Source organism: Glandiceps talaboti, chromosome 19, assembly GCF_964340395.1.
Source record: "Glandiceps talaboti chromosome 19, keGlaTala1.1, whole genome shotgun sequence".
NCBI lineage: Eukaryota > Metazoa > Hemichordata > Enteropneusta > Spengelidae > Glandiceps > Glandiceps talaboti.
The window spans coordinates 14,587,300-14,605,135 of NC_135567.1; the positions used below are offsets into that span (position 1 = coordinate 14,587,300).

Genomic DNA, 17,836 nt, shown 5'->3' on the forward strand with positions numbered 1-17,836 from the left:
AAGGGAGAATACATCAGAAGTCTTGGACAAAGCCACATAAAAGTACCTCTTGGAAATGTACTGAATGAATCATTAAATATTCTGTATGTCGCAGACAAAGACATGCATTGTATACATATGTTAGATTACCAGACTGGTAAATGTCTAAAAGAAATTGGAGAATTTGGTGATGGTGATGGTCAATTCAATTGGCCCATGGCTATTGCTATGAATAGTAACCATCAAGTCATCATATCAGATAGTAGCAATCATCGTCTACAGGTGCGAAGTGAAAATGGGGAACTCTTATTTTCATTCGGAAAACATGGATGCAATGATGGTGAGTTTAATAAACCACATGGGGTAGTTACAGACAAGGATGACAACATTTATGTCTGTGACCGTTACAATCAAAGGATTCAGAAATATGATAGCAAAGGCAAATTTCTGTACACCTTTATTCATGGAGAGGATGGTCTTATTATGCCAGAGTACATGACCATCATTGATAATGCTGTATGTAAAGTTTATATCACTGATCATGATGACTTAAACCACATTAAATGCTTTGAAAAAATTGTGTATTGAAACGAAAGGCTATTCTATGAAAACAAAAATTTTGATTCTAAATTATCTTATTTCAAGTTGTAACTGTGTAATATTTCCAAGCAGACCTTCTATGACATGTATGATCATGTAACTTTTTTCTCAGTTCCAAGATATCTATGCTATACATTACGAATGTTGTGTATTTTCTTCTAATTTTTGAAATCATAAAATTTCATTTATGTTTCTTGCATCTCTTCGGCCATGTATCTCTCAAATAGATAACTTGACATTAGGTCATGCTGTCTTGGTACCTAAGTTGTAATTTTGGGAGGTTCACACCTTTATTTCTAATTGTATAAACATAAGTTCCTTCAATTCAGTACAGCTCAAGAAATTATTTCTTGGTGGAATTGCATCAGGAAAGCTTTGTGCTAGTACTCGACTAGCTCTTGAGTTAACATTGAGCTAGCTCAGTACAAGTGCTAGTATCGGGCTATCATAATACCCCAAGTGGCACCAGTCCTATGTGTTGACGCCATTCTAGCTCAGTGTTAACACTAAGCTGACACTAACACCTCACCAGTATGTGTTAGCAACTGGATGGGTTAATGTCTACACCAGTCCTATGTTAACACCAGACTAGCTCAGTGCTAACACTAGGCTGACACTAACACCTCACCAGTATGTGTTAGCAACTGGAAGGGTTAATGTCTGTACCAGTCCTACGTTAACACCAGACTAGGTAAGTGCTAACACTAGGCTGGCACTAACACCTCACCAGTATGTGTTAGCAACTGGAAGGGTTAAACAAAACAATGAAAAAATTTCAGAGTTTTACAGCATTGTTATTTTTCAGTCTTGATACACTTTCATCCAAGTTTTAAACTTTATGGTTTTGTTTATGTATTAAAATAAGTGAAAATGGAAATATGTACCTTGTCTATTTTGAGGATTTTGTTTGTGTGTGTTGTAAGATTTCACTAGTTTAACTTGAGTAGTATTATTAGTGTTATCACTGAGCTAGTCTGTTGTTAACATAGGACTGGTGCAGACATTAACCCATCCAGTTGCTAACACATACTGGTGAGGTGTTAGTGTCAGCCTAGTGTTAGCACTGAGCTAGTCTGGTGTTAACATAGGACTGGTACAGACATTAACCCTTCCAGTTGCTAACACATAGTGGTGAGGTGTTAGTACCAGCCTAGTGTTAGCACTGAACTAGTCTTGTGTTAACATAGGACTGGTACGGGCATTAACCCTTCCAGTTGCTAACACATACTGGTGAGGTGTTAGTGTCAGCCTAGTGTTAGCACTGAGCTAGTCTGGTGTTAACATAGGACTGATACAGACATTAACCCTTCCAGTTACTGACACATACTGGTGAGGTGTTAGTACCAGCCTAGTGTTAGCACTGAGCTAGTCTGGTGTTAACATAGGACTGGTGTAGACATTAACCCTTCCAGTTGCTAACACATACTGGTCATGGTCAACATACTTCAAAACACATCCATCCATCCATCCATCCATATATATGTGTGTGTGTGTGTGTGTGTGTGTGTGTGTGTGTGTGTGTGTGTGTGTGTGTGTGTGTGTGTGTGTGTTGTTGTTATAACTTATATATGACCTGTAATCAGTATGAGACTCCCCAAGTTGGTGATTGCAGAGCCTTGGTTATAGGCCCAGCAATCTTCAAGTACAACTATGCTACAAACAGCATGTGATCAAAACTGAAACTGTCAACTGTAATTTATGGCACACCCACATCCTACAACTCGGCAACATTGCAGAGCCTTGTTTATAGGGCATGTAATCAGTATGAGAGCTATATACATACATACATACATACATACATACACATGCATGCAGGCATGTACGCACGCACGCACACTAGACACAAAAATACATACATACATACATACACACACATACATACATACATACATACACACACACACACACATACATACATACATACATACACATACATACATACATACACACACATACATACACACATACATACATACATACACACACATACACACATACATACATACATACACACATACATACATACATACACACACATACACACATACACATACATACACACATACATACATACATACATACATACATACATACAAACATACATACACACATACACACACATACATACATACATACATACATACATGATACACACATACATACATACATACATACATACATACATACAAACATACACACACACATACATACATACACACACACACACACACACACACACACACATTATATATGTGTGTGTGTGACCTGATGACCTGACCATGACAGGTACTGAGGTAGGTTGACTCGATAAACATAACAACGTTGCCGAGTTGTAGGATGTGGGTGTGCCATAAATTACAGTTGACAGTTTCAGTTTTGATCACATGCTGTTTGTAGCATAGTTGTACTTGAAGATTGCTGGGCCTATAACCAAGGCTCTGCAATCACCCACTTGGGGAGTCTCATACTGATTACAGGTCATATATAAGTTATAACAAGGCTCTGCCATACCACACTTAGGGAGTCTCTCATATTGAACACCAATAACTTCAGTTTGTGTTTATCTTAGTGAGCTGATACCTTACATTCTACCATAAAAAAATTCACCATAAGATTAGTGTATTTTTCAATAACACCAACATTTTTAATGCACAATTTTTTGTAGGTACTTAATGTAATTATAGTCATCAGAATCAGTAATATAAACTCTGGAAAGAGAGTTATCACAGATAACCATGTACATGGGTTGAACAAGACCGTCTCCTCGATCTAAACATGTATACAGAAAGTTTCCCTGGCTGTCAAATTTCTGTACTCTAGCATTATAACAGTCACAAACATAAATATTGTCATCCTTGTCTATGATTACGCCATGCGGCGCATAAAACTCGTTATTATTGCAGCCTTTTTTGCCAAATGAAAATTGGAATTCCCCGTTTTCATCCAACACCTGGAGACGATTATTCAAAGCATCTGATATGATGAGTTGGTGTTTGCTATTAATGGCGACTGACAAGGGCCAGTTAAATTGACCATCACCGTCACCTAACTGTCCGATTTGTTTTAGATATTCACCTGTCTCATAATTCAACATATGTATACCGTGTATGTTTTTGTCTGCAACATACAGAATGTTTAGTGTTTCGTTCAACGCTATACCCGTTGGCTTTTTGACGTAGTTTTGTCCAAGACTCCTGATGTACTCTCCCTTGTCGTTGCACAGGATGATCGGTTGTTCGGGATTTTGGTTTGATATAAGATATACGTTTTGGGACGAGACTGCTGTGATTCCTGGCTGAAACAAACCGATTCTTGAAAAGACGTATATTTTAGTGTGAGATTCTTCCAGGATTTGTAGTGATTTGCTGTCAGCGTTGGTCACAAGAATGTTACCTTTTCTATCTGTCACAATACAAGAAATGCTTTCTGCAGGTTTGTCACCTTCAAAATTTTTTACCTGCACATATGATAGTTTCCAAGATGGTTTCACAGTGAAAAACAGCGGTGATCCACGTATATGGTGTCCACGTAATGTCACTATCAATTCATAAGTACCTTCCTCCTTTGCATCAAACTCAATGATGGACTCACCATCCTCTTCAATCTCTACTACATCACAAACTGTTCTGTTCACCTTATTATGTACAAAAACTGCTTCCAAACTACTAAGGTCCTTTGCTGCAAAGGATTTCCCCTGGCAGTTGAGACATTTGATAACAAAGTGAACATTATCGCCTGTTTTAATATGCCCCATGGTACATGTACTTCTAACAATGTGTGATAAAGATGGAAGTGGGGGAAACAAAAGCATACCTAACTTGTCTTGAAGAAAGCATGGTAAAAACTCTGCCAGCTTGTCATAATTTTTGTGAAACTGAGTATTTACTCTCAAGTCACTATGCATGGTTTTCAGTATTTCTTTCTCCATGCGTAGTAATTCCAAATCATCTGTCGTACCTAGTGCATACGTAAGCTGTGCAAGAGTTTTTACAATGCTTTCTTCAGAGTTTTTTGAAAACTCAATATCACAAGATAATTCACTACTTAATTTCATATACTCAAGAGTAAGATTTGAGATCAGCTGTTCCTCTTGTTTAGTTTTATGTGGATTTCTTATGTGAAGCTTTGTATGTTGTTTTATGCGTTCTTTCTGCTGTACAAACTGTCCTGACAGCGATGTCAACATGTTGTCTGCTTGCTTCTGACTCGCTATAAGTTCCCTTTCTTTCTTTTTCAGCTGTTCTATACTAGTAATCATATTCTTTCTTAGTTTCTTTGCGACATCAGTTATTTCACGTTGTTTATGCTCCGGAGTTTTATGTGCAACAACAGTACATGTTGAACAAATAAGTTCCTGACAAGTTTCACAGTAGAATTTTATAGGTTCTTTGAAGGATTCATGAACTTTACAGTAGATTTGGTTTCCTGCATCAACTTTCTCCAACATTACGTCTAGTTTCTCTGTAAGCTTTTTTACCTCCGTCTTTATTTCTGCATCTACTTCAGCCCATTCTTCTAAGTCTTTTAAGTACCTCTGTTCCATTTCACTGTCCATAGTGTCTGATTTAAGATTATCAACGTCATCTTGTTTTGCACCAATACGTACCAAAGCATCACCGATTTCAGTCCACCAAGATTGGAAGTCATTGTTACTCACACTGGCTGTCTCACCATGACAGAGTTTGTTGCGATAAAACTTGATCCTAGCAAGATCAGCTTCCAGACTTTTGTCACTTTGCTTTGGTAGTCTGTCCCACCCTGTTTGTGGTGGTGGCTTGAGGTTACAAATATTCCTCAATAAAACCATTAGCAATGTAATATCAAAATTTGCTGATGTCACTGGATTTGCGTTGTACAACTGGTCCCATTGTCTTTGATTGATTACTTTACGAGACTTCAAACTTTGTAGTGTTCGTCCGTTACTAGCCTGAATCAGATTAATCCTTAGCTGACTTGGTGGATGGTTTCCATCAAATACTTCCCTAAGTGCCTTTGTTCCCCCCTCTACTAAAAGACGACATAAGCGAGCATGATGAGTCCGTTCTAGTGTTGTTTCCAGTTCTTTAGAGAGACTAAACTTAGCCGCCATGTTATGTTGAAATCCTTGACATGCACGTATCAGTACTACTGCCAGCCTATGTAAATCATAGGTTCAAAGGTCACGATGTTGTCTACCCATAACGTGTATCTCAGAAATGAGGTCTGTTTGCAATTCCTCACTGACAGTTTACCATCACCACAGTCAACTAAATTGCCCGACGCCAGCTATGACTAAACTAGCCTACAAGAATGTGATAAAAACTAGCATGGCTAACTCTTCTGTACTGTATCAGTGCTATCACACACTTCCTCCAGTTGGTATGCGACTTAATTTCATTGAGTTAAGGGGCCTCACATCAGCTACACCTAGGTCACAAACAAGTGTGATCAAACTGGAAACTACTGGAAACTACTAACTCGTTACACTAAACTGCACACACTCTTCAGTCGATATATTACTATTGTATTCAGTTGATATGTTATACTAGTTTGTTACTAAATAACTCAAGTCACCCTACCTAATCAGGTCTTATCACATCATCAGGCCATAAATTTACATAAATGCCGACATGAATGTTTTGAATTACTCAGAAACTGGGTCAAATGTGACCAGGCAGGAATACATTTTTTGAAATTGTTAGTAGTTTATCCCATCCTGTTTTATATGTTTGAAATTGCTTTGTGAGACATATTATGTAGGGTCAGCTAGCTCTGACTATGGGGGATGGAGGTGGGGAGTGGGGGTGGTAAGTTAACCTGGCCAATGAAAGTTAACCCTTTCATTCCTAGAGACGACATTGGAATAAATAGAAACTTGATTGTAAGAACATTTTCTAAAATTTAAGAATATTACTTCATTGGGAAGTAATATTTCTTGAATTCTGGTCTAAAATAAAGTTGATCTTTTTGCAAAAATTACAGAGAAACAAGAATTTTTGTTCAAAAATTTTGGCGGGAAAGGGTTAATAATGGTTTGCAAGAAAGAAAGAATGAATTTTGACACAGTCACTAGTTTGTTGCTCGCTGAGGAACGGTGGAACAGTGAAACTCTAACAGTGCTCATAGTACTAGGATGTCACGATTAGGGGACACTTTGACCCCCTCCATCAAAACAGTAAATAATGAATTTTGACACAGTCACTAGTTTGTTGCTCGCTGAGGAACGGTGGAACAGTGAAACTCTTAACAGTGCTCATAGTACTAGGATGTCACGATTAGGAGACACTTTGACCCCCTCCATCAAAACACTAAATAAATCAATGTATTTTGTTATCATTGTTCATTCATAGTTTTAAGTACATATTAGTAGCTTTATGATGATTTCAAAAGTGTAACAATAAAATTCATTGAATTTGTACACAGTATACTTCTGCTGATCATTTTGCAGACTTTTTTTCAATATCTTAATTCACTTAATTTATTTTGCTAAAATCACCAGATTTCATGCTTATCAGTGTTCAATGTGATTGGGGAAAGGATCCTGCTGTGTTTGTTGTGTCTCTGTTATTGTTAGTCTAGAGTTGAAATATGTCTAGCTCTGTGTCAAAACCGTAATGTCCCATGAGTGAAACACCAAACCTACATCATTTTTGCTGTAATGTCCCATGAGTGAAACACCAAGCCTACATCATTTGAGCTGTAATGTCCCATGAATGAAACACCAAGCCTACATCATTTTAGCTGTAATGTCCCATGAGTCAAACACCAAGCCTACATCATTTTAGCTATAATGTTCCGTTAGTGAAACACCAAGCCTACATCATTTTAACTGTATACTCAGTCAGTCAGTCACTCATTCCAATGCCCTATACGTACGTTTGTACATGACCAGCACAGTTACACATGTCCAAATATGGTATATTTGTGTCCAAATATGGTATATTTGTGTCCATATATGGTATATTTGTGTCCATATATGGTATATTTATGTCCATATATGGTATATTTGTGTTCATATATGGTATATCTATGTCCATATATGGTATATTTATGTCCATATATGGTGTATTTATGTCCATATATGGTGTATTTGTCACATCAGGACACTACTTTACATCATTCTAACAGTTGGGGTTTACTCATTTGCATGAACAACTTTTGGTTCACGATTTTCACTGACCTAGATGGGGGTGAAAAAATTATTTGATACCAAGGATAGTATCTAGACTAGGTCAATATTGGAAAGGCCCTGGCATAAAACCTCCAGTTGCTATAAACACATGTTGTTGAGGTGTTAGCACCAGCCAAAAATTTACATAACTCGTTTGAAGTGGCATGTTGCTAGCCAAGTTAAAAGTGATTTTTGAGCTTTACTCTACAAATACACGACATATTTTATCACAGTCCCATCAGTCTCATTAAATCAGTGTATATTTGCCTCCATAGAGTTCATGTCAGATCTGTTTTATGTTCACATCATTTGGGACATAACTCATCTCTCTCTGTATTGGTCAACATAAAATTAATAAACACAGGATCTAATGATGTAAACACACCTTGTCATGACATAGCACACAAGACCTGATGATGTACACATCTTGTCATGACATAGTACACGAGACCTGATGATGTACATACATCTTGTCATGACATAGTACACGAGACCTGATGATGTACATACATCGTCATGACATAGCACACGAGACCTAATGATGTACACACCTTGTTATGACATAGCACATAAGACCTGATGATGTACACACACCTTGTGATGACATAGCACACAAGACCTGATGATGTACACACATCTTGTCAGGACATAGCACAAAAGAACTGATGTAAACACAACTTCTCATGACATAGAGCACAAGACCTGATGATGTACACACATCTTGTCATGACATAGCACACAAGACCTAATGATGTACACACATCTTGTCATGACATAGAGCACAAGACCTGATGATGTACACACATCTTGTCATGACACAGCACACAAGACCTAATGATGTACACACATCTTGTGATGACATAGCACACAAGACCTGATGATATACACACATCTTGTCATGACATAGTACACAAGACCTGATGATGTACACACACCTTGTGATGACATAGCACACAAGACCTGATGATGTACACACATCTTGTCAGGACATAGCACAAAAGAACTGATGTAAACACAACTTCTCATGACATAGAGCACAAGACCTGATGATGTACACACATCTTGTCATGACATAGCACACAAGACCTAATGATGTACACATCTTGTCATGACAAAGCACACAAGAACTAATGATGTACACACATCTTGTGATGACATAGCACACAATAACTGATGACAATCTTACCTTCTTCAGCACTCTGAAGCCATTCTATAAATTTCTGCATCTGTTGTAAAAACACACTCTTCCCCTTGGCTATGTGAGATTCCTTGTACCACTTAATTATCGCATCCTCAGACAACACGTCAGCTGAAACACAGACACAGAATAAAAGTCGTTATTTTGTTTGTCAAAGTATATATCTATTAGATAGCAGAAGGACTAACAGTGTACACTTCAGTTTTTACCCTGGACACAAAAGTTGAGTAGCACAACAAATATGTATGTTTTGACATACTTTTCATCACGTGATATGAAATATATTTTGATTGTGGTTATACAAGATTAGAATTATTTTCTGACTAACAGCAGTGGTAACATTGTGCTAATAACATTTCACACACAGGAAGGGTTAATGTCCCATGTTGCACCAGTCCCCAGTTCACACCTGACTAGCAGAGCCTCTAGTAATTTAGAACGGGCTTGTTGAGCTGTAGAGTACACAGTAGTGTACAATTATTTCTATTAAAAATAAAATTCCAACATCACATCTTTGAATCGCTAGTCAATTCTTTAGGTCAAAGTTCAAGGATAGAACCACAGCGCCTTCCTGAATTCTGTCCTTGTATTCATTTGCCTTTAGAAATGTGACTAACAATGTCCCATCAGTCTCATTAAATCAGTGTATATTTGCCTCCATAGAGTTCATGTCAGATCTGTTTTATGTTCACATCATTTGGGACCTGATTTAAAGTTAAGAACACAGAGATGTATTCATGTGTGCACAAATACATAAATCAGTACACACACACACACACACACACACACACACACATACACACACACACACGCACACATACACACACATACACACACACACACAAACACACACACACACACACACACACACACACACACAACGGTCATTGTCAAATTCAAAAGATTACTGTACATTTTAAAATACTCACTTTTGTAGAAAAGTATGACAATCTTCTGAAAGCACTTCATGAAATTCATATTGTCATAACAATACTCCTATCGAAAAAAAAGAAATCAAGAAATACTTTACAACATCACAGTAAGTATCATGTCTATTTCAGGAATTTGTAAGGTGTCTGGTGATGAGAAAGTACTGAGGTTGAAGGAAGAGGAAATCAATTTCCGTCTCGGAACGCTGGAACCCCTTGGAATTAACAGACTTTTCAAGTCATTTCCATTCTAATCAGAGTTTTTTTTAAATTTCAGGCGTGTTCTATTAGATTCTATTTGGTGCGTGCAAATATTAGAACTTTTCACACGTATAACTATAACCGTTAATCACGCACAGTTGTCGTTCTGTTCCATAACATTCAGATAGATACAGGTATTTATCTAATATGTCTGATGCTTGCCGATAAATACCTTGATAAATAATTTTTATTCGAAACGTCGGATTTTACATCTATTTATTCGGACTGACTTACAAGTCCCATATGTATTTCTATGTATGTATGTATGTATGTATGCATGTATGTACGTATGTATGTACGTATGTATGTATGTATGCATGTATGTACGTATGTATGTACGTACGTACGTACGTACGTACATATATACGTAAGTACTTGTGTCTGTATGTGTATGTCTATGTATGTGTGTGTGTGTGTGTGTGTGTGTGTGTGTGTTATCTATTCATTTACTTACCTGTATTTTCTGCAGTACATGCAGCTCAGACTTGCCCTGACTTGTAAATTCAGCCAATAATGCTGCATATACCTGTAAAACAGTACATCAATACACCCATCAGGTCAAAGGTTACATCAATGGCAATGCTGCTACATAATTTCCCTTTTTATGTTTTTCCTTAGGGGTGGAAGAGGGTAGAGGAGGGTTGGGAGGGGAAAAGGAAACTGCATCTTAAAGTAATTTTTGAATGCCATTTTCATAAATAATACATTTGTTGTGGAAAATACATTTTTCATGGCACTGAAAATCAACTGGTAACACTGAAGTAAAGCACTTTCTCTCTGTGCTACACTCATTTATAGCATTCATATCAAGTGTAAAAGTATACTGTTTCAATTGGTTTATTTACAACCCTAGCATGTAGCATTTCTAATGTGGTCAATTAGCAAATGAAACAGTATACTTGATATGAATGCTATAAACAATTGTGGTACATACAGAAAATTCTTTACTTTGGTGTTATGGGTTATAGTTACTTTGGAACAGTAAGTTTGAAAAAAACATAAGGCTCACACAAATGCATCAGTGTTTTTCCCATGGTTGTAGTACGAATCTTACCTTGAGATGTCGTAGAGCCTGGTCTGCTACCAAATCTTCCTTTTTGTTCCACTCCACTGCATCCATCAAACACTTCCATATCTGTTGTCAAGGCAACAACAACTCATTAAATAAAGTAGTCATATCATATAGATGAGGACTGGGTATTTATTTTGGATTTCGAATTTACAAAACAATTTTATCATGGTTTCCTACTTTAAAAATAAATGTGAAACAACATATGCCAAGTCCTTGTCTGTATATCAATGAATTGCAAAAGATTTTTAATGCGTAAAAAGTTTGTTATTGTACGTACAATGACAAACTTTAATACATTTTTAGCGTGTTGTATATTGAGTAAGAAACAGAGACTTGGCCAGTATTGGCAATATTATTAATATATACCTTTGTATTTTTTTACATTGCACACAAAATCAATACATATTACATTATATGTAAATATATATATATACAGTTTGTTATTGTATGTACAATATATATATATATATATATACACATATACATATAACTTGGTGAGTATCAATCTGCTAAGACAGTACTCTATACCGCACTGGCAGAGCAATAGTTTTGGTAGTACTGGAACTCTTTCTTGGTTGTAACTCGGAGTTTCACGCATTGCGCGATCATCAGACAACTGCAGTTGTCTGATGATCGCACAATGCGTGAAACTCCGAGTTACAACCAAGAAAGAGTTCCAGTACTACAAAACTATATATATATGTATATATATATATATATATATATATATATATATATATATATATATATATATATATATATATATATATATATTAATCAATCCTTGTAATATCATATATTGAAGGAGGAACACTGTATGCTGATAAGTTTAAAGTTGATACTAACCAGGACGGCTACTTCATTTTCATCCAGGCTGTTCTTCTTCTGTTGTTCCTTGCAATAGGCTACCATCTGTAAACGATTTCAAAATACTTTTTAATTCATTATATTTCATGCATATATTTTGTTTGTGTTTGTGTTTTTTGGCTTCTGTTTTATGTGTTGTTTTGTTTATTTTTTATGTTATATGTAAATATTACTGTATATAATATAACTTAATGTAAGAGAATTTTATTTCAATATATATATAATATATATATATATATATATATATATATATATATATATATATGTACATATATGTATATATATATATTACTGTATATAATATAACTTAATGTAAGAGAATTTTATTTCAATATATATATATATATATATATATATATATATATATATATATATATATATATATATATATATATATATATATATATATATATATATATATATATATATATATATACATATATATATACACACACACACACAAAATACACAAGTTATGGTACGGAGCCGTTACTCAGAGTTTCACGCTTGAATGCGATCTTCGGACGACTATATATATATATTTATATATATTACTGTATATGTTATCCTTGGGCCACAAATCTGACTTGTTTGAAGAAAAACTATTTTTGTGGTCCAGAGCCAGAAGTTATTTTCTTATTTACTTTCCATTGCCGATGTGTTTACTTAACTAATTCATTTACCTCACTTGATATGTAAATTTTGTTTTCTGTCCGACCTCTGGCAAATAAATCATTAAATATTCATTATGATGAAGACTTCTCATGATTTATACTTAAATGTTGAAATGATGAAAGTAAGTTGGTTAAGTTGACACAATTATTTTTGTTTCTCATTACCTGACCGACCCAAAATTTCAGTTCCAACATCAAAATAATATTTATATTTGCACCTGCACATATTATTTTGATAACAGCGCCCTCTCTGGCAATGAATTAGTGACATAGACACAGGTTGTGGTGAACTAGTATTACCAGGGTATATAACCCATATTTTCTGTTCAAAGAAATAATTTGGTTTGTGCATGCTATAATCATACGTACATCTCTTAGTGGTTCACCGTGCTCCATCATTTCTGATAACTCTTTCGCCAATTCTTTCTTGGAACCAGCCGTCCTCTGTAACTCCTAAAAGAATAAAAAATCAGAACACGAATTATTTCAAATTGCTGCTTTTTTATGAATTGCTTTTAAAAAATAAAAATTTGGGCTTGGAAATGTTCCTGGTGATTTTTGGAAATGTTCCTGGCGATTTTTTGGAAATGTTACTGGTGATTTTTGGAAATGTTACTGGTGATTTTTTGGAAATGTTACTGGTGATTTTTGGAAATGTTACTGGTGATTTTTGGAAATGTTACTGGTGATTTTTTAAACAGAAATACATTTACAATCGTACAAACCAGTGTGATTGCTACAATTCTGATCTATGGTTTACATCATACGTGTAAACCTGGCAATTTTCACTAAAGACTTGCTAATTTCGATGGAAAACAAAAACAAAAAAATAAGTAGTGACTAAAATGCCTTCTTGTCCATGAACACAATGTACCAGTCTGGTAATTAGTAAAAACAAGTAGTGACTAAAATGCCTTCTTGTACATGAACACAATGTACCAGTCTGGTAATTAGTAAAAATAAGTAGTGACTAAAATGCCTTCTTGTACATGAACACAATGTACCAGTCTGGTAATTAGTAAAAATAAGTAGTGACTAAAATGCCTTCTTGTATATGAACACAATGTACCAGTCTGGTAATTAGTAAAAATAAGTAGTGACTAAAATGCCTTCTTGTACATGAACACAATGTACCAATCTGGTAATTAGTAAAAATAAGTAGTGACTAAAATGCCTTCTTGTACATGAACACAATGTACCAGTCTGGTAATTAGTAAAAATAAGTAGTGACTAAAATGCCTTCTTGTACATGAACACAATGTACCAATCTGGTAAATTGAGAAAATTGGTCTTTGAGAACTTGAAGACTGTAAAATTGCAAAGTTTTGTACTAGTGACAATATCTAGGTTCACAAATGTGTGGTGTCACACATGTGAATGTTCGTTTAGAGGGAGGGTTTTTTGTCCTAAACGAATGATGTTCGGTTATCGAGTGCGGCATTTTGCGACTGTCTCTTATTTAACCCAACATAACATTGTCATAACATTACACTTACCATGTAGGTTACTAACTTTTCAAGACCAACTTTGTTGAAATGATTGGCAAAGTATTCTGAGGTACGTTTACTTTGTGGCAGTAACTCCTGAAAATGAAAATAGAAATGTAGTATTTGTCAGTACATTTTATCTCAAACTAGAGGGTCAAAGTAGAACAAGAAGTTCGACTTATTCTCAATACCTGCAATAATATTTTACCTCATACTAGAGGGTCAAAATAGAACAAGAAGTTCGACTTATTTTCAATACCTGCAATAATATTTTATCTCATGATAGAGGGTCAAAATAGAACAAGAAGGTTGACTTATTCTCAGTACCTGTAATAGTATTTTACCTCATACTAGAGGGTCAAAATAGAACAAGAAGGTTGACTTATTCTCAGTACCTGCAATAATATTTTACCTCATACTAGAGGGTCAAAATAGAACAAGAAGTTCGACTTATTTTCAATACCTGCAATAATATTTTATCTCATGATAGAGGGTCAAAATAGAACAAGAAGGTTGACTTATTCTCAGTACCTGTAATAGTATTTTACCTCATACTAGAGGGTCAAAATAGAACAAGAAGGTTGACTTATTCTCAGTACCTGTAATAGTATTTTACCTCATGCTAGAGGGTCAAAATAGAACAAAAAGGTTGACTTATTCTCAGTACCTGTAATAGTATTTTACCTCATGCTAGAGGGTCAAAATAGAACAAGAAGGTTGACTTATTCTCAGTACCTGTAATAGTATTTTACTTCATGCTAGAGAGTCAAAATAGAACAAGAAGGTTAACTTATTCTCAGTATCTGTGATAGCATTTTACCTTATGCTAGAGGGTCAAAATAGAACAAGAAGGTTAACTTATTCTCATGCTAATAGTATTGCATATGGATTTATTACAGGTTTATAGTGATGGTCCCATCAGTCTCATTAAATCAGTGTACATTTGCCTCCATAGAGTTCATGTCAGATCTGTTTTATGTTCACATCATTTGGGACAAAGTCTACTGTACTCCTCTCTCTCATTTTAGTCTACCAAGTAGTCTCTGGTTACCCAGACTGACACCACTATGGTTCTACTGTGAGACCAATCAGATAGTCTATCAAGTAACTCAGTTACCCAGACTGACACCACTATGGCTCTACTGTGGTCTTGGTTACCCAGACTGACACCACTATGGCTCTATTGTGAGACCAATCAGATAGTCTATCAAGTAACTCAGTTACCCAGACTGACACCACTATGGTTCTACTGTGAGACCATTCAGATAGTCTATCAAGTAGTCTTGGTTACCCAGATTGACACCACTATGGTTCTATTGTGAGACCATTCAGATAGTCTATCAAGTAGTCTTGGTTACCCAGACTGACACCACTATGGTTCTACTGTGAGACCATTCAGATAGTCTACCAAGTAGTCTTGGTTACCCAGACTGACACCACTATGGTTCTACTGTGAGACCATTCAGATAGTCTACCAAGTAGTCTTGGTTACCCAGACTGACAACACTATGGCTCCACTATGAGGCTACTATCAAGTAGTCTCGGTTACCCAGACTCTCTCCACTGCGACTCTACTACGAGGCCCCAAACAAGTATGGGAATTGTGGTAAACCACAGAGAAATGAAAGTACCAAGTACTCAACTCACCAGAAGTTTATTCTCCAGACCTGCTCTCTTTAAGGCGGTGGCTATGTGGTTAATGTCCTTTTCCTGGTTCCAAATTACAAAGGTTACTGTAACAAACTCCAATGACAGCCCTGAAACAAAAGGATTTCATCACATTTAGTCGATCAAGAACCAGCTTTCAATGATTAATAGTCTATTTTCAGGTTCCAAGATGCATTGCTCGAGGGGACATCGCGTATGTCGTTAGATTTAGTCTTGTTTTGTCTTTATTACATTTGAAATAACATTTTCATCAGGAAATGATGGAAAGACATGTTGACCACTTTGACTATGGGTGATTTTATAGAACAAAGACTAAACACCATCAGTGACAGAGAAGAATTCTACTGCTAAACCCTGGGTACAGTAGGGTGACAACCACCCCATCAGTACCGTGTGCAAACCCCTCAGCGCGTACACAATACCTGGCATTGTATGGAGAGAAGCGCAATGCATCTTGGAACCGATAACAGGTCTACCCATTATGTAGAAATTGACCAATCACAATGAGTTTAATATAACTCTTACCTTCTTTGACCAGATGGTCTCTGTATAAGCTTTCAAGTATGGTAGCTGGAGTTCTGCCATAGGCTAGAAAGATGCCGGTGATCTTGGCCAGCTTGCTCCTCTCATCAGGTGTATATTCCTTCAGATACAGCAAGATCTTAAACAAAATCCAAGGAAACTCAAATTTGAATAAGTATACAACAATGGTAAATCACACCTTTCTCTACACGATGCTAGTTTCAATTGAAAACACAACTCATTTACAACAATGGTAAATCAATTTTTGAGAAACTGACTCCTTTCTCTACACGATACTATTTTCATATGAAAACGCAACTCATTTACAACAATGGTAAATCAATTTTTGAGAAACTGACGCCTTTCTCTACACGATACTATTTTCATATGAAAACGCAACTCATTTACAACAATGGTAAATCAATTTTTGAGAAACTGACACCTTTGTCTACATGATACTATTTTCAAATGAAAATGCAACTCAGACATGTTTATTTTAACACATACACATATACATGTTAAAGCATATCATGATTTTGCCAATCAAAGATATCTAAAACTCAAGGATGGTAGAACACTTTTGAAACACAGTAGAATCCTGCCAAGCATAGCTAAATGGTAAGGTCGGCATTTGCACTGTGCTTTCTTTATAGTGGGGACAACACTGATGTTTGTCAATCTCCTAAAAGTTGCATTACGATAGTGGATTTTTTTTTGTACTTACTTTTTTCAATTCTTCTACGAAGCCTTTCTCCAGATACTTGTATCTACGGATTAGTAGATTGAAAACCTGAAATTAAAAATATCAAATAATATTAACATAAATCGTAATAGTGATACTAATGGTCTGTCTGTCTGTTTCTCTCATAAACTTTGGGTTCTGTAGGGCCGTTTCATTACTTCACATCACATCATAAGTTTTGCTCAGTTGCCAAGCAACACCAAATTGAAACACTTTTTCACCTCGTGTTCTTTCAGTGGAACACCATTGCATTGTGGGTCTTAGCAGACATGAATATTCATAAGATGCACACTGAAATATTTATGATCATTTATCTAAATGAGAAAGCTAACAACTGTTGAATATTTTCCTTGCATAAAGGTACAAGATTATGACAATTTGATTGGTTAATTCTTCAAGTCAAAGTTCAAGGATAGAACCACAGTATCTTCCTGAATTCTGTCTTTGTATTCATTTGCCTTAAGAAGTGTGACTAACAATGTCCCATCAGTCTTTGCCTTTAGAAATGTGACTAACAGTGTCCCATCAGTCTTTGCCTTTAGAAATGTGACTAACAGTGTCCCATCAGCCTTTGCCTTTAGAAATGTAACTAACAATGTCCCATCAGCCTTTGCCTTTAGAAATGTAACTAACAATGTCCCATCAGTCTCATTAAATCAGTGTACATTTGCCTCCATAGAGTTCATG

The 17,836-nt window shown here is 35.8% G+C and overlaps 1 protein-coding gene across 1 annotated transcript in view; it reads right to left on the reverse strand.

The window, feature by feature from the left end:
* The window catches only part of LOC144450203 (eIF5-mimic protein 2-like), a 32,397-nt gene that overhangs the window by 7,354 nt on the left and 7,207 nt on the right, over positions 1-17,836 (reverse strand). Inside the window, exons 5-14 of the mRNA XM_078140790.1 lie at positions 17,132-17,197; positions 16,411-16,546; positions 15,865-15,974; positions 14,227-14,313; positions 13,100-13,183; positions 12,036-12,101; positions 11,172-11,252; positions 10,572-10,643; positions 9,857-9,923; positions 8,916-9,038 (exon numbers count right to left, since the gene is read on the reverse strand). Of these exons, the coding sequence (XP_077996916.1) occupies positions 8,916-9,038; positions 9,857-9,923; positions 10,572-10,643; positions 11,172-11,252; positions 12,036-12,101; positions 13,100-13,183; positions 14,227-14,313; positions 15,865-15,974; positions 16,411-16,546; positions 17,132-17,197 (892 nt within the window). The remainder of the gene's footprint in view (positions 1-8,915; positions 9,039-9,856; positions 9,924-10,571; positions 10,644-11,171; positions 11,253-12,035; positions 12,102-13,099; positions 13,184-14,226; positions 14,314-15,864; positions 15,975-16,410; positions 16,547-17,131; positions 17,198-17,836) is intronic.